We start from the raw sequence: 18,017 nt of genomic DNA, 5'->3' as shown, positions 1-18,017 counted from the left end.
ATCTCTTGTACTATGGCCTGACCTCATTTTATACACACACACACACACACACACACACACACACACACACACCAGGCCTGCCTATGCTACATTAAAAAAAATAAATTCATTTACTGATGGATATTTAGTCTTTGTGCATAATGCACTGAGAGTATGGGTGTACAAATCTCTCCATCCTTGATTTTGAGATTTATGAAAATTTACCCAGAAGTGGAATTCCTGGATAGTTTCATAATCCTATTTTTAAGTTTTCTTAGAACTATTCTATTACCCATAGCAGCCACACCATCTTGCATTGTTGCCAACACTGTATAAAGATTCCAGTTTCTTCATATTTTCAGCAACAGTTTGATTATTTTTATTTTTTATTTTATGTTTTGCAGTGCTAGGGATAGAAGCCAGGCCTTGTCCATGGCTGGCAAGCGCTACACCAGCCTTCTTCTGGTTTCTTGGTACTAGCTGTTTGTTGGTTGTAAAGCTATCTCCTTTGCAGTATTGATTTCTGTTTCCTAAATGATTAGTTATGTACAGTATATTGGATGTTTGTATATTGCCTTTGGAGAAATGGCTATTGCTATAATTGTTTGTTTTTTTTTCCCAGATAGGCTGGGATGGAACTCTCTATAGATCAGGTTAGCTCACAGAGCTCTGACTGTCTCTAACACCCATAAATTGGTACTAAAGGTGTGTGCCACCATATCTGACCTGAAATTATTTCTTACTGACACTATATTTTCAACTTTTTTGAGGTGGGGGAGGGGGGACAAGGTCTAACTATGTAGTCCTGGCTTTTCTGGAACTTGCTGTGTAGACCAGGCTGGCCTTGGACTCACAAAGACAGACCTACCTGTCTCTACCTTCTGAGTTCTGGGATTATTGTTAGTATTTCAAATACATACCAAATAGGGTAGTGTGATAAACCTTATGGAAACCATCACTTGCATTAAGTAAATACTAATAAATAGCCATTAGTATTTCATTTATATTCATATTACATTTTGGATCAACTATATAATTTTTTTGTTATTATTTTTATTTTATATGTTTGGAGACCTTAGGATCTTATATTGCCAGCAACTCTGTGTAGCTCAGGTTAGCCTTGAAATTGGGACTGTCCTCCTTCCTCAGTCTTCTAAGTGCTGAGGTTCTAGTCATATACCACTGTGCTGTTATTTCATGTACAAACATTTTTTCAATCATACTTTATTTATTGTTTTTTTTATTAGATATATTCTTTATTTACATTTCAAATGTCCTCTTTCCTGGTCCCCCACCCCCTGGAAAATCCCCTAACCCCTCCCCCATGTACAAACATTTTTATGTGAAATACAGAAAAGAATATTTTAAGTAGATATGTCACATGGGGTTAATATCAAAGAACGTTAACAAAAACCTTTATTATGTTTTTTTTTTTTTTTTTTTTTTTTTTTTGTGGATGTGGGTGGAGGTCAGAGGACAACCTTCAGGATCTGGTTTCTCTATCATTCAGGTCCTGGAGATGGAATTTAGGTTATTGGGCTTGGTGGCTAGTGCCATCTTGCCAGCCCTGAGAGCTCTTTTTAATCTGTTGGAAATATGGAAATAGTCTTTGTAAATGTCAGGAACCACAGAACTGTGATTGTCCATGTGTTTGAATTGGCTCACTCTTGGCAAGCCTTGTTCTCTGTGTCGTTTTTTGTGGCATTGGTGGATTCTTGATCCATTTCTGGCTGTGTCCACTGGCCACCAGTTGTTAAGGGAGAGTTATTGGCTTCATCACTCTGCCTGTACTCTGTAAACAGAACAGAAGTTCCTGGTTTGGACAGAAGCTAAGACTCAGTTGAGCTGCCCTAGGGAATTCTGTTCTAAGGTCTTTTCACTTCTGGTCCTGAACATACATGTTTATTTCAATTATCAGTTACCATACACTATACTATATTAAGTTATAAAAGTCAGTCTTTCCATGAGAATGACTTTGATGCTGTGCTTTAGACTGGGCTTCACTGTATAGCATAGCAGGCCTTGAGCTTGGAAGCCTGTGCTTTAGCTTTGACAGTGGTGAGATTACAAAGGCTTTAAAATGAATCTTTGATTTCTTTATTTTGATGTTATTTTTGGATAAATACAACTGCTTGTGAGAACTGTATTTTTGTAAAGGACTATACCTATTTAGATAAAAAAAATGTACTTTAGTTGTAGATTAATGCTGAAAATAAGGTTGAAGGTAGTCTTCTTCCCCCTCAAGTCATTGTTGCCAATAAACAAGGCAACTGGTAAGCATGTATCAGATATATGAGGCTTTGCAAACCTTTTAGTGACAGTTGCTTCTGGTGACTGGAGATAGAAAAACAGTTTGTATTAATTCAAGTGTAGTGTTAGAACAAGTGTGATAGCTATCACCTAGTACACCCTGCTGGTAAATACAAACTGCCACATGAAGAAGACTCAGTGTAGTCTTCTTCATGCTGACTCCATGAGCTCCAGGTTCAGTGAGAGATACTGCTTCAAAAGAAAAATGACAATGGAAAATGAGGAAGACAGCTTCTATCCACTTTTAGGCTGAACACATCTGCTCAAAGACATGTACACAGCAAGACTTACTGCTCATGTGTTTGTCTGGTTCTCTTCTCTCAAGGTCCTCTGCCCCTCTTCCATGCTGCATGGAAACTTACTGTGAGAACAGTGGCCCTCACAGCTCATATGGAAGGGGTAGGGCTAACACCAAAGCAGAGTTATATTGACACAATATTTACCATTTTTATAGGTGGGATATTTATTTCTTCTCCATTAACTTCATTATAATATCCCTATGGACTCATAAGTATTTACAGTTATTTGGGAACATAATTCCAGCACACTGGCTCATTTGTTCTTTTATTGCTGGGTGTTGAACCCTTGGTCTGCTTTGTGCTGCATGTGTGCTTTATCACTCAGGTATACCCTTAGCCCTATAAACAGTATTTGCATAAATAAATTATCAAAGCAAAGTTGACCCCATATCTCCAACTCTAACTCAAGCATGTGGATCACATCAGCTTATTCAGCTCATCTGTAAACTCCACTTCAATAGCTAGAAATTTGGCTCCTACCATTTACTGTCTGCTACTTCTCTAGTTTTTGTATGCGTATGTATAGTGGTGCCCAAATTATTAACTCATGCCATGTGGGAAACTCTTATTCTCTAGAAGACAGGGCACACATATAGATGTTAACTATTAGGTTCTAGAGTTACCTTTCCCTACTCTCTTGAGAGAGGTGGTTTCCTGCATATTTAAGACATAGTTTTGTCATGGTCTGTCCATCATCCTGCCTTTGAAATTGATTTTTTCATTTGGTTTTTGTTTTGCTTTTTTCTTGAGACAGATCTCATGTGACCCTGGCTGTCCTGGAACTCTATGTAGACCAAGCTGGCCTTGAACTCAGAGATCTGCCTTCTACCTGGAATTAAAATTATGCACTATGCTTGGCTTCATCTAAATGGATTTTTAATATTCATATATATTAAGATTCATCCTGTGTTGTAAAGGACTATAGGTTTTAAAAGACACCTTTGTGTCTTTTAACATATTTTTTTCGAGAAAAATAGTTTTCTCATGTTCCTATTAATGGTCATGTTTGCCTTTTCTTTCCTTTTTTAAAAAATTTTTTTATTATGTTTTTTTATTTTTGGATTTTTTTTTTCCTGAGACAGGGTTTCTCTGTATACCCCTGCCTGGAACTCACTTTGTAGACCAGGCTGGCCTCGAACTCAGAAATCAGCCTGCCTCTGCCTCCCAGAGTGCTGGGATTATAGGCGTGTGTCATTATAGGCCTGGCTTCGCCTTTTCTATTTTTAAAAGGTACACACTTTTAGAGAATTTACTTATGTTGCCTTTGTAAATGCTTTGGGAAATTTTGTAAACTAGGAAACCAACAATAGTCCTCTTAGATTTTTGAAGTTGCCTTTGTGAGAGCTTTGTTTTGTGGCTTTCAAACATATAAAATTTCTCCTTAATAATTCCCCTACCTTTCTCTATGGTCCTATTGAGGATCTAAGCCAGGGCCTGCTCATGCTAGGCCAAGTGCTCTGCCACTGAGCTCCATCCAGGATTGAAGCTGTGATATGTATAGACTTTAGTATCTGCTTTCACTTTGGGCCTTATCTAAGGGGATAACTGAGGAGGCTGTAAAGATTTCTGAAACATTGAATTGGCAATAGTCCCACTTCTGTCACCAAGAGGCAGTGTGATCAATCTTTCTAGTGAATCAGTCTTTCTAGATTTTTACAAAGGAAGCTGGATTCATTTCATTTTGAGAGTTCCAGCTTTATAGTTGATGTGTGTGTGTGTGTGTGTGTGTGTGTGTGTGTGTGTGTAGAAAGTAGAAACTAGTAGCTTTGATCCAGAGAGATAGTGTTATATTGCTTTAGTAAATTTTGTTACATGCATACATACACACACACACACACACACACACACACACACACACACTTCCCCCATGACAGATCAAACCCAGGACCTTGTAGATACTCCACTACTGTGTTAAATTCCAAGTCCTGACTAATGCTACTAAAGTATACATAGGTAAGTTTATGGTGAAACATTACAAATTGCTACATAGTTTCAGACATAGAAAATATCTTCTTTTTAAAAAAAAAACACACCTTTAAATATAGGTATTCCTGGGGCTGGAGAGATGGCTCAGTGATTAAGAGCACTGACTGCTCTTCTGAAGGTCCTGAGTTCAAATCCCAGAAACCACATGGTGGTTCACAATTATCTGTAATGAGATCTGATGCCCTCTTCTGGGTGTCTGAATACAGCTACAGTGTACTTACATACAATAAATAAACCTTTTTAAAAAATGTATTCCCCTTAGTTGTCTAGTCTGTCAGTTTATGAATTAAAAATAATTATGAGTATATGTGTGCTATCTGTGTGTGGGAACCCCCTGAGAACAGAAGAGTATTGGATCCCCTGGAGCTGGATACAGGTGCTAGAAACTGAACAGGAAATGCACTTAACCACACAACTATCTCTCCAGCTCCCTAAAAGCATCTTGTTTTTTAATCAGCAATTGGTGTGTGTGTTTGGAAGGAAGAGGACAGGGGATTCTCACATAACCTGTGACACATTGTGTGGAAACTAGAGGACAGCTTTATGGAGTTGGTTCTCTTCCATCTTTCTTGTGGCCCAGTCTGGCTTTGAGCTCATAGCTTTCTAATAGATTTAATCCGAATGATTTTAGATCTAAGACTTTACATTTTAGTGACAGTATTGAGATGAGAATCTCTGATTACATTGGAAAGGACCTTAGCAGTGGGTAGGTATATCTTCACTAATTTTTTTCTTTTCTTTTCTTTTCTTTTTTAGTGAGCTGGTAAAATTGGTGTTATCCCAAATTAAGGCTGTTGGGGTTGGTCTTGCTCTCTGTGTATTCAGATGCTGAGTTCTGTGCTGGTATCATTGTTGTATCTAGCTATTTAATTAAGGCTGTTAGAGCTTAAAAAAGAAATTATTTCTGAGAAATAAACTTTTTCCTCTTTAAATATTTTATATTTCAGACACTACAGTGCCATCTTATTTAGTGATAAAAGAAAATGCTCTACACACTAAGTAGAGAACATTATAGCTTATACTTCTCTGAATGAGTCAAAGAATTCTGGGAAATTTTATTTCCTATGTGTTTTTCTTTATTAGACAGAATTTCTTCTCAGCATGTCATAATGTAGGAAAGGTATTTCTAAAAATCTTCCTGTACTGGTTTTATGAAAGCATTATTCTTGTTTTACAATATGTAAAGTTTGCCTTTCTTTTTTGAGATGAGAGTCTCACTTTGCATTTCTAGCTGGCCTCAAATTCTCAATCCTTTTATCTCAGCCTCCCAGGTGCTAAGATTTACTTTTTATTTAGCGTTTTGTTTTTGTTGTGTTGGGAAACTCAGGGCCTTGTGAATTCCAAGAATTGTGTTCTACTACACAACAGATAGCTCTCATTCAGTGTTTGTTAAGGTGAAAGTTACAAATGCTGAATGAATCAGTTCTGCATCAGATACATCTTTGTTATTTATATGTGTGCACATATGCATGTGTAGGTCAAAGGACAACTTGTGGGCTCCAGAGAATCCAGCTCAGATCATCAGACATAGCAGAGAATGTTGTTACTTGCTGAGCCAACTTGCCAGTCTTGAGGGCTGGTTTGGTATTTTTGCTTGTTTTAAGTGTCGTTATCTTTGATTCTTTTGGGCTGGCCAGTTTCCCATAATAAGTATCTATTAGTATCCTCAGAGATGATGATGAGATTGGGAAGTCTCAGCATTTAGTATACAAATAAATCTTCCAACCATCTTTTTCTAGATGTCACCCATTTCCTTAAACTTAGATATTTTAGCTGGGCAATGGTGGCACATGCCTTCAATCTTAGCACTAAGGAGACACAGACAGGCAGATACTAGGCAGATACTATGAGTTCAAGGCCTCCCTAGTTTACATAGTGAGTTCTAGGACAGCAAGGGCTATACAGAGAAACCCTGTCTCCAAAACAAAACAAAAACAAAAAAAAGTCTGATGTATCCTGAGAGTGCCCCATCTTTTTATACATTCCAAAGAATAGGTTTTGTTTTGTTGTGTTTTGTTTGTTTGTTTGTTTGTATTGGGGATAGATGCTGTGCTCATAGCTGCTAGTGGAAGCTCATGCCTTCTAGAGGAAACCTTGGAGCTCCGGTGTTGCTCCTCCTTTCTGTTTGGAAATCTTTTTCAGCATAGCTTATCAGTACCTTGTGTCACCAATTTCTGAGTTTTTTGTGCGTATGAAAGGTTGTTTGTTTTGTGTTCTGGTTTAAGGTTCAGTTTTCCCCTGTCTACTGAACCTGTCTCACTCATAGCTTTCAGGATTTTGATGCTACTTCTTTTCTTGTTGTTTGGTTTTATAGGTTTTCTCTTTTTCGGTTTGTTTGGTTTTTGTTAGAATCTCTCTTTATAGCCCTGGCTGGCCTAGAACTCATTGTATAGACAAGACCATTGTGGAATGTGCAGAAATCTACCTGCCTTTGTCTCCTGAGTGCTGAGATTAAAGGTGTTCCTGGCCTTTGTTTTGTTTTGTCTTTGTTTTTGTTTTAAATGAATAAGTTTATTAAGTATACATCAAGCAAAAGTAAAAGAATAAATAGCAAATAGCAAGTGATGCAGACAGAAGCAGGCATAGAGCAAAACACTATTAAATTGTGGGCTTGTAAACATCCACCAGAAATAACTGGGAAAACCAGTTGAGGCAGCCAGCTGGAGTTCTGTCTGGGTTGAACAGGACACTTGAGCAGAGCAGAACATCCCCTCTAGTGAGGCCTCCAAGTGAAAGAACAAATAGCAGCAGATACATAACACATCTAATCTGGTGCTTCAGTAGCCAGCAGAGACCCACTGGGGAAGCAGAGGCAGTCTGCGTGAGTTCCTGACGGAGCCTTCTCTCTGGGGGACTTCTCATGGCATTCTCATTCTGGGGGATAAACAGTAATGCCCTCTGTTGAAATAGTTCACTCTCTAGTCCTCAGGGCACAGCATCCCTACCAGTGGGCTGTTCTGCTGTTTTCCTTCCTCCCTATTATAGGGAGGTGGGTCAGTCCATCCCTGGACAAGAGGCTTTGAAGGATATTTTGAGATAAACATGCTTGATTCTGAAGGGGAAGAGAGTAACTCCATTTCCAGAGCCAGCTTTTCAGTAAATTCAAACAGACACAATTTAGCAATGTAATTACATCACAGCAAGGCTATTGTCTTTCAACCTGTGTATCTAAATTGAGGTTAGTGAATGTGTCAGTTAGTTGTTTTTTTTAGTAGGAAAAGCATTTTAGGAATTACAATTTGATAAAAATACAAAATTTTTCCTTATATGTACCACAAACATCTATTAAATAGTTATTTGTATCCAGCAGGCTATGGTATATATTACAGGTTGAATAACAAATGCTCAAGATTTCTTTCTCTAAAAAAATAAAAATAGGGGCTGGAGAGATGGCTCAGCGGGTTAAGAGCACCGACTGCTCTTCCAAAGGTCATGAGTTCAAATCCCAGCACCCACATGGTGGCTCACAGCCATCCGTAAAGAGATCTGACGTCCTCTTCTGGTGTCTGAAGACAGCTACAGTGTACTTACATATGATAAATAAATAAATATCTTTAAAAAAAATTAAAAAAAAATAAAAATAAAAACATGCGTGTGTGTGTGTGTGTGTGTGTGTGTGTGTGTGTGTGTGTGTGTGTACAATGATTACACACTGGAGGTCAGAAGACAGCTTTCAGGACTCTGTTTTGTCCTTTCTGTCCTTCCACCACATGGGTTTCTGGGATTGAATTTAGGTTCTAAGACTCAGTGCCAGGCATCCTTACCCTCGGAGCCATCCTACTATTCCTATTCAATATTGCATTTGTTAAAGAGAAAAGGCCCAGAGATGTCTTTCTCATTTGTGTTTCTAATTCTTTTGTTGACATTTCTTTTTAAATCATTAACTATATAATTTAGCATCTCTTGCTTGATGCTACTTATTTTTGATACACAGGAAAGGAACCTGTGTGTGTGTGAGTGTGTATGGTGTGTGTGTATGTGTAAGAGAGAGATGTATATATCCCTAGAGCACAACCTGCCTTCATTAAATTTTAATAAAAATTTTTTGAGAAAGGGTTTCACTGTGTAACCCGACTGACCTCAAATTCAGAGATTTGACTGACTACCTTATCTTTCTGAATGCTGGGATTAAATGTGTGTGCCACACACCCAGCTAATTAAGAAAAAAATTTTGCAGTGCTGAGAATTGGACCCAGAACCTTATATGGTAGGTAGGTGTTCTACTAGTGAGCTGCATGGGAGACCCTAGCTTGAACATGTGTGTTGGGGGGGTTTCTGCACCCACCATGGCCCGCAGACTCAGCAGGTGGTGTTGGTGCAGACTTCAAGGGTCTGGTATTGGTTAGTTTACTTTAGGTGTTCCCCCCTCCCCCAGGGTTTCTCTGTGTAGCCCTGGCTGTACTGGAACTTGCTCTGTAGACCAGGCTGGTCTCAAACTCAGAAATCTGCCAGCCTCTGCCTCCCAAGAGCTGGGATTAAAGGCGTGTGCCACCACTGCTCGACCTCTTACTTTTAAGTCATTGTTCTCACTACTTGATTGTCTTTCTTTGGTGCATATTTTTGGTTTCATTTTGGTATTGGAAGATTTACATATTTATATTATCATTTATTTCTGATACTCTTGGGTAGTTTAAATGCTGAAATTGTGCAACATTTACATGCACATTTATTTATTTGTTTATTTATTTAAGACAGTATTACTATATATGTTGGAGCTGATCTGGAACTCACTGTACACCACGCTGGCCTCAAATTCAAACATTCTGCTTCCTCCCTACTGAGAGCTGAGATTAAGGGAATTTATCACCATGCTCAGACTGGGTTTATATTTTTTAATTTTTTTTAAACAACATCTCAAAATAGAAAAGACAGTAATTATAATGATTTTCATCTTCAGTGCAATCTCAGACAAGTTGTCTTTTGATGTCTTATGTAGTTCTTTTCGGTAAAAGTATTTTTTATATTTATATTTTTAAAAGTATTTTTTTATATTTATATTTTTAATTGTCATCTCCGAGGCTTACTGCCTCAAGTCTGCTAACCTCTGCCTAGAATGTTTTCAGCTTCTGAGACTTACTGCTAAATTAACTCACCCTTTCTAATTCTTTCTGAACTCTGGATGGCTGGTTCAGCTCAGCTGTTCTGGCTCAAACTCCTCTCCAAGCTGACTGCTTCAATCTGGCTTCTCTCTTGGCTTCTGACTGAATTGCTCTGCTTGGCCTAAAACTAACTCAGGCAGTCTGTTCTAATCTTCTGGTTCCTTCTCATTCTCTGGCTCATTCTGTCTTCACCTGTGTCTAACTTGTTCTCTCTTCAACCTTTTTCTGTGAAAGCGCCCTAGTAAAACTGCCTGCTCCTTTCCTTTCTCTGCACTTCTCCCTCTTGTGTTGCATCTCTTTCCTCATGAGAGTTGGGTGTATCCTACTCTTGTCAAATCTTTCTCTGATTTGTCACTTCGTCTGCCACTCAGATAGACATCACTTTCAAACATGGGTGCTTTCTTCTACAACCTAACTTTACTGTAACTTTAATTTTTTTTAAGGACTACTTTTAATGATGGTTCTTACATGCTTTAGCCTCCCTTGTAGCCCACCACCCACCAGAGGTAGTGGAAAAGAAAGGATACAGGGGAAGTAATCCTGTTTAGAAAGGTTCTTTGGACCAACTTCTGTCTGTGTTGTCTGGAAATCCGCAGTTCCAATTCACAGGTCAGCAGCTGCAGCTCAGTCTACATGCAAACACTTCATGGATGTACCAGCAGTCCAGTTTGGCAGAGCCAGGTTAGCAACAGTGGTAGCAGTACCTAACAGAGATAGCCAGGCCTCAGCCTCAGCACAAGTCAGCAGGAGGGACCAGGAGGAACGCCAGGAAAAGTTCTCAGCTGTGGCTCTCTGAGAGAAGTGAAGATTAGCAAAAACGCGAGAGCAACAAGTATGGCACTGGTCTTGCCTCAGTGCATGCGTCTGTCTCAGCTGACATCCCTCTGCCAGTCAGCTCAAGTCAGCAGCAGGAGACTGCAGCATACCACCAGAAGGTTTTTGGTGCAGTTCCTTCTATGGAGTTCTAACAAATGCAGCTCTACTATTTAATGTAAGATGGACCAATACATGCATGTCATTAGTGAAGAATCCTTTATCATGTGTCCTTTCACGTGCTTCCTTTGGCAGAATATTCGTTCACCTATGTCTGCTTCAGGAAGACACTCCTTCACTCCTAGCAAAGCACCATCCAACACAACTGACTTTCCAAAGAACCCTCAAATGTCTACCTCTCTTCACCTTCATTGTTTGGGATTAAATGTGTTCACTAAGGGCATGACTATATTCCAGCCAGAGGGGTTAAAGGTGTGTGCTAAGGCTGAGCCACACCACAACTAGAAACAGGGTTTCCCAGTAAATAACACATCTTGGGGTTTACGTGTGATCAGATATCCTGCAACAGCTTTTCTCCCAGGGAACACTGGATATTAAAGAAACAGTTTTTTAAATCTATTTTGTGTGTATGAATGCTTTGTCTATATGCTTGTGTATTCCATGAGCACAGTGCATGTAGAGGCAGGAAGTGAGTGTTGTGTCTCCTGGACCTTGAGGTACAGACAGCTGTGAACTGCCATGTAGGTGCTGGGGACTGAACCCCATGTCCTGGAAAATTGTTCAGTGCTCTTAATCCCTGATCCACCTCTCTTCAGACCCAGGAACCTTTTTTTTTTCCTCAAGAATTCATTTTTCACCCATTCACAGACATGTCCTTTGGAAATTTGTGGGGCTATTGATAGGATCCTTCTCATTGAGAGTGACACAGATACTGACTTAGCAAGTGAACAGTGATGTAGAAGAGTTAATTTTAAGCTTTAAGTAAAATCATATAGAATTGGCTTTTCGAAAATAGAAAACATTTTTACCTTTTTATAAATTAAAATTTATTTCCTTAAAATTCTTTTCAGATCTTTTTAGATTTATTTTATGTTTACACAGTAAATTTTATGTCTGCATGTATGTACATTCACTACATGTGTGCCTGGTACTCTTGGAGGTCAGAAGAAAGTAAATATCCACTGGACCTGAAGTTATGGATAATGATAAGTCAAGGGATTGAACCCAGATTCTCTGCAAGAGTAACAAGTACCCTCAATCCCCAAGCCATCTCTCCAACCCAGACTTACTCTGTTAAAGTATAGAATAATTAAAAATTATTTTCATTAGGCTGAATAACCATTACCCCATCTAATTTCTAAACATGTTCATTATTTTTCCTAACCGTGCAAGAAATTCAGACATATCAGTAGTCAGTTGCTACTCTCCCTGAATTATCCTAGCTACCAACAACTGTTAATCTTTCTTTCTCCATGAAACTGCAGTTTGGGAACATTTTTATATAAATAAAAGCATACAGCATATAGTATTTTGTTAGTGGCTTTATTCTTAATATAATGCTTTTAAAGTTTATGTCATAGCAATTTATCCTTTTTTTCTGGCTAAATAGTGTTTCATTATATGGCTGTGAGTTGGGGATCAGCCCAATATATGGGGCCTCCATAGTCATGATGTTTTTTGGGGAGTTGCTTTTGTTTTTCCACTTTTTAGTTGAATATGTTTCTAAAATACTGTATTTTAAGAGGGAAAAAAATCTTGACCTGGTAATGTTTCTCTTTTCCTCGCCAAAGAGATGGTGTTTCTAAGAAGGCTGGAATTTCTCTGATCTCTTACCTGTTACTGTGCTGCAGAGTTATCACATTTCCAGGTTGCTAGGAGACAGGCAACCTATCTTGCAGCTATTGGAATGGCAGACTTCTTTACCTCCTGAGTTTTTTGAATGTTTGAGTTTCTTAGAAGTGCTAAACTTCCTTCCTGAAACCAACTTATGTAGAGGAAACATGCTTGCTTTGACCAGACTACAGAATTTTAAAGCAGGTTAGAAATGTCAAGCTAGGTTGGAATACAGAACAGTACCAACTGCTACAGTTAAGTCTGCATTCTTGCATCTTGCTCTTTCTTGTTCTGTCACTTGCTTGCTGCTGTCTTCTCTCATACAGTGCTGATTAGTTATGAGGAGGCCGAGAGCATCCTCCTAGGGCTTCAGATAATATTAAGACCATTGGTTGAGGAGACCCTTGCTGACAGGAGCTCTTTGACTAGTTGACTACTTGATGTTCCTGGAGCATGTGCTTTCCTATAGCTATTTTACCACTATGCTTTCATTTCTGAGGGATAACTTACCTTGAGTTACAATGCAGTTATTTGGGAGAGACCTAAGTTAAGGTTAGATTGTTAGCGCTAAGAAATGGGCTCAAGCCAGAAATGGTAGCACATGCCTGTAGTCCTGGTATCTGACGAGGGGATTAGTGGTTCCAGGCCAGCCCAAGGTATACAGGAAAACCCTGTCAGAAACAGCAAGTCCTGCAAGTGAAAATCAGTGGTAAATGTCTGTACTAGGTTTCTGACCCAGCATGGGGATGGGCCAAAAGTGTCTAGATGACAGATGCCCCTAACAATATGGCCCAAGAACCCATATCAAACTACATTTTTGTAGTAACCTAGTTCTTTGTGGCACATGTTTGGAGATTGATGCAGGCTCTACTTCATGTCAGAACTCCAAGCTCTGTTCTGCCCTGTTTCCATTCACCATGGACTTCTTTGTAAAGTGTGCTTAAGAGCAGTGTGTTTCACAAGCACCTCAATTGACTTCCTGTGTGGTAATACTGAAAACAGGATCAGACCTTATTGCTTACATCAGTAAATTCCCTTTATAGTTTAACTTTAGTCTAGGACAGCTCATTTAAAAACTATAATCTATTGAGACATCTCTGTTTTATGACAGTGACATGGGAGGGCCATCCAAAGCAGCAGCAATAGGCACTCTCCCCTGACCCCCCTCTCAGTTTGAGCTGTTTAAAATAACTGGAGGAGCTGGAGAGTCAGCTCTGCTATAGACCACTTGCCTAGGATTCCTAAAACCCAGAGTTTGATTCCAAGCTCTAAAACACTGAATTAAATAACTGAAGATCTTGCCACCCAGAACAAGGCTGAGATAGGGAAAAGACTGTGTTGACAGAGGTTAGGAATTTTTGTGTTTTTTTTTACCTTAGTAAAAACAGTATAAATAAGTTTTCATTTATTGCAAAGCATCCCATGAAGCAAACAGTAGATATCCTCACTTAAAAGAAAAATGGTTATAAAGAATTAAGTGTGTATGGTTGAATTATAAAATCTGATTAACCATCTCCAGAGTTGGAATTCACTTTGCACCTACATTAGGCCTATCCTTCATCACTCCCATCATCAAGTCAAGTCTGTTCAGTGAATCTTTTGTAGACAGTGAGCACGGAACAAGGATGATGATTTTCTGAGTTCCCTTGAGCAAGCCAGGGAAATCAAGCCACTAAATAAAGCCCAGTCTACTGTGCAGACCACAAAGAATGTAGAGAATTCTTCCGTCAGTTTTCTGCTACATAGCTGACAGTTCAATGACTGATACCAAAATGATTTAACCTCATTTAAAGGCAACTTTTGTTTTTGCATTCCTTCTTATGTTTAATTTTAAAAGTAAAAAGTATAAATTTTATCTCACAATTGGAGCTATGCCTTAGAAATGCAGCTTATAATTCTTATGAGAGAAAAATCAGGTGATCGTAACTGAACGGTAATAAGTTAGTCCTTCAAGCTCAGAAAGAGTAAGTCTGTGGATACTACTTAAAATTGAGTTGAGATGGATTTTTCAAGTATCAGCAATATTAGTCTTTAAAATGTTACCATTTTTTCAGTGCAAAGAATATTTGTGTATATAAACCAAACTACTGGACAAAAAAGAAATGTAATCATCAAAACTGAAATTTTCTTGTGAATTCCACTTCATTTCCAATCCATCTTTTAGATCTTCCAGGCCCAGCAGTATTATTGAGTAAAAGGCCTTTTCTTCAATTTAGTCTTCTCCTTCTTTGATAATACAAATGCACCAACCACTGAGCAATAAAAGGCCCATGCAAAAGCTAATGCACCAGGGGACATCTCAGAGGGCCACCAAGGTGGTCTCTGTGAGCAGGGATGATTACTTGTCTGCAAAGATAATTTCACCTGTGAAGCAGTTAGTGATTCCAGTTTATGCAGTCTCTGAAGGACTTTCTGCACATCTTCCTGCAATCTAATGAGCAGAAGAGCGATCTGCTCAATGAGGCTGCCTCTAGACCCTCGGTCTGAGCCCAGCGTTATCCATCACCTCCACTTCCTACTTGCCTACCTTGGTTCCTTTGCTCAAATGTGGCATTCTATGCCCTCCCCCTCTCCTGACCCTGGAGAAGCCCTTGCTCTCTCCGCCTCTCATCTCATATCCCAGAGTGGCGCTCCACTGCTCCTTCTGCCATCTTCCCCTCCTGCTTCACTGCTTCCCTTGACTGCTACCATCTGCATCTCTCCAGTGCTGCCACTTCCAGGAGATTGTTGAGCATCTTCACAAAAACCAGAACTTTCCAAATGCTGAGGAGGATCACCACTGTACGGGCTGGTTTTGCGTCAACTTGACACAGGCTGGAGTTATCACAGAGAAAGGGGCTTCAGTTGGGGAAGTGCCTCCATGAGATCCAGCTGTGGGGCATTTTCTCAATTAGTGATCAAGCGGGGAGGGCCCCTTGTGGGTGGTGTCATCCCTGGGCTGGTATTCTTGGGTTCTATAAGAGAGCAGGCTGAGCAAACCAGGGGAAGCAAGCCAGTAAGGAACATCTCTCCATGGCCTCTGCATCAGTTCCTGCTTTCTGACCTGCTTGAGTTCCAGTCCTGACTTTCTTTAGTGATGAACAGCAATGCAGAAGTGTAAGCTGAATAAGCCCTTTCTTCCCCAACTTGCTTCTTGGTCATGATGTTTGTGCAGGAATAGAAACCCTTACTAAGACAGCCACCTAAGTAATACTCTTCTTGTCCAAATTGCTGCATAGAATCACAGTATACTTCACTATCTGAATCACTTGTCAGTTGATGCATTCCTGAAGCATCTTCACTGGAATCTTCATTTGTATCTTGGTGAGCACAGATAACAGTGTTTCCTGTTCACTGCAAGCTCTAATCTCCAGGCTTGTCATCTTCTCTGCTTCTGGTCCTCAGGGAAGGATCAGTATGAATGTCACTCTGTATATCCTGAGCAAAGCTATCTTTTATAGCCATTGGTAACAGTGATTTCCAAATTCTTCCCCCCACCCCATCCCCATCCCAGATGGGGTTTCTGTATAGCCCTGACTGTCCTGAAACTCACTCTGTAGACCAGGCTGGCCTGGAAATCAGAGATCCACCTGCCTCTGCTTCCCAAGAGCTGGGATCAAAGGCATGAGGCACCACTGCCCGGTGATTTCCAAATTTTTGTTTTTTGTTTTTTGTTTGTTTGTTTGGGATTTGGTTTTTTCGAGACAGGGTTTCTGTGTATAGCCCTGGCTGTCCTGGAACTCACTCTGTAGACCAGGCTGACCTTGAACTCAGAAATCTTCCTGCCTCTGCCTCCCAGAGTGCTGGGATCACAGGTGTGCACCACCACCTCCCGGCTCCAAACCCTTATCTGTTGATTTCTTCGTCATTTTCTTATCATCACTGCCACTCTGTTCTGCTCCTTTTAACTCTTCTTGGTCTTTTCTTCCTCAGACTCAGCCCCACTATTACTGCTGTCCACTTTACCATTAACAGCTTTGGCATTTGAAGAGGTCAGAATGATACCAAGATCTTTCTCTCTGGAACCCAGTTGAGCCACCGAGTGAAGGAAAGCACCACATAAACTTAGTTCAGAAACAATGGTAACTAAATGATGGGTGTATCAACTAAACTCCTAATCTTGTAAGCCAATTAAATCTAAATCTTCCGGTGGTGAATCCGCCACCTAAACTGAAGACATTAGTAATTACATCTTGTCTTCTTGCTATCCCTGTCCAAAAGTGAGAGTTTAGGAATTTATGTCCTCAGAACTGTCTCAGTTACTTAATATTAAATGTCTACACACAGACTTAATAAGATGGTAAGGCTTGGTTGGCCTAATTTTGGCTTTTTCCTCTATCAGATTGCTTTTCTGAGTTTAAAGAAATTATGCAAGTGATGAATGTTAAGTACTGAAAATTAGAGCCTATATATAAATAAGAAGAAATCCTTTATATTTCCATTACCTAGAGATACTGCTGAATTGTAGATTTGTGTCATTCTTGATCTTTCCATTTATATATTTACCTTTTTGCAAACAAAATTATACAATGTGTAATTTGATAAAAATCAGGCTTTTATATAATTGTTCTATTAAGTATCCAAGTTGTCAAGTTTTCTTCATTTATGTTTCTTTTTTCCCTGAATCTTATTTTTGATAGCTGGGCATGGTGGCACACACCTGTAATCTCAACACTTGAGAAGCAGAGGTGGCAAGGTCAGGAGTTCAAGGCCTTCATCAGCTTCTTGACAAATTTGAGGCAAACTTGAGTTACATTTAGCCTTTTCTGTTTATTTGAGAACCCTCATAATTTAGTAGTCCAGTCTTGTCTGCAACTCTTGGTGCTCTTGCCTCAGCTTTTCAAGTGCTGGGCAGGGTGGCGCACGCCTGTAATCCCAGCACTTGGGAGGCAGAGGCAGGTGGATTTCTGAGTTCATGGCCAGCCTGGTTTACAGAGTGAGTTCCAGGACAGCCAGGGCTACACAGAGAAACCCTGTCTAGAAAAAACAAAAACAAAAAAGAATAATAATAATAAGAAGAATATCCCATGCCACTTGGAGTATCGTCCTTATGTAGCTTATTGTTTGATCATTTCCATAGAATTTCTCTTTCTGGGAATAGGATACTTTAGAAGAGAGTTTGCACATTTCAAGGTGAAGGAAACAAACACAATGCCAGGCAGCCTTCTGGATAGGCTACTCTAGGTTTAGGTTTGCATCGTTACAATTTGTCTTATGTGTGTATTAATATCTGACATTTGTATTCAGTTGCAGAACGAAGAGGAGCCTGGGCCTGGGGAGCGTGAGCAGACTGCAGGTGGATCCGGTGACGCTCCTCCTCCGTACAGCAGCCTCACCGCACCGGAGGGCGCAGGTGAGTGCTGAGGCCAGGGCTGCCTGGCACTGACTCACAGACCCCTCCAGGACATGGTGGTTGCTGTTTTCTTCTCATCAGCTTTCCATAAGTTTTTTTTATAGCCCAAGGTGAAAACAGGTGTTACTGTTATCTTACTCTAAAAAACAGATGAACACACCTTTCCTTTTTTCTAGCTGGCAAAGAAGGGCTTTTATTAGGAGTGAGAAACAGACACACAATGTAAGGCACATTCTGCAAAGCAAAAAGAAGACTCTGGAAGCCAAAGCCCCCAAAGCCCGTTTACCATGCTGCCTTTTTGGAGAGCTCAGGTTCATTCCAGGAAGGGCAAACTGAGGAATAGTTCCACACTATAATGTCAAACACCTGCAGCCTCAGCCCTGGATCAGTGCTTTGATGGAGGTC

At 39.8% G+C, this 18,017-nt stretch overlaps 1 protein-coding gene and 1 pseudogene across 2 annotated transcripts in view; one reads left to right on the top strand and one right to left on the bottom strand.

Annotated features, from left to right (window-relative positions):
- Nucleotides 1-18,017, top strand: part of Ndfip1 (Nedd4 family interacting protein 1) — a 40,763-nt gene that overhangs the window by 4,506 nt on the left and 18,240 nt on the right. For both annotated transcript variants that reach the window (XM_052155386.1, XM_052155387.1), the window contains exon 2: nucleotides 17,507-17,612. In XM_052155386.1, the coding sequence (XP_052011346.1) occupies nucleotides 17,507-17,612 (106 nt within the window). The remainder of the gene's footprint in view (nucleotides 1-17,506; nucleotides 17,613-18,017) is intronic.
- Nucleotides 14,488-16,738, bottom strand: LOC127664098 (acyl-CoA-binding domain-containing protein 5-like; annotated as a pseudogene).

This window comes from Apodemus sylvaticus, chromosome 13 (genome assembly GCF_947179515.1).
Source record: "Apodemus sylvaticus chromosome 13, mApoSyl1.1, whole genome shotgun sequence".
NCBI lineage: Eukaryota > Metazoa > Chordata > Mammalia > Rodentia > Muridae > Apodemus > Apodemus sylvaticus.
Note: the sequence above shows the minus strand (reverse complement) of the source record. Positions and strands in the feature narration are given on the sequence as shown.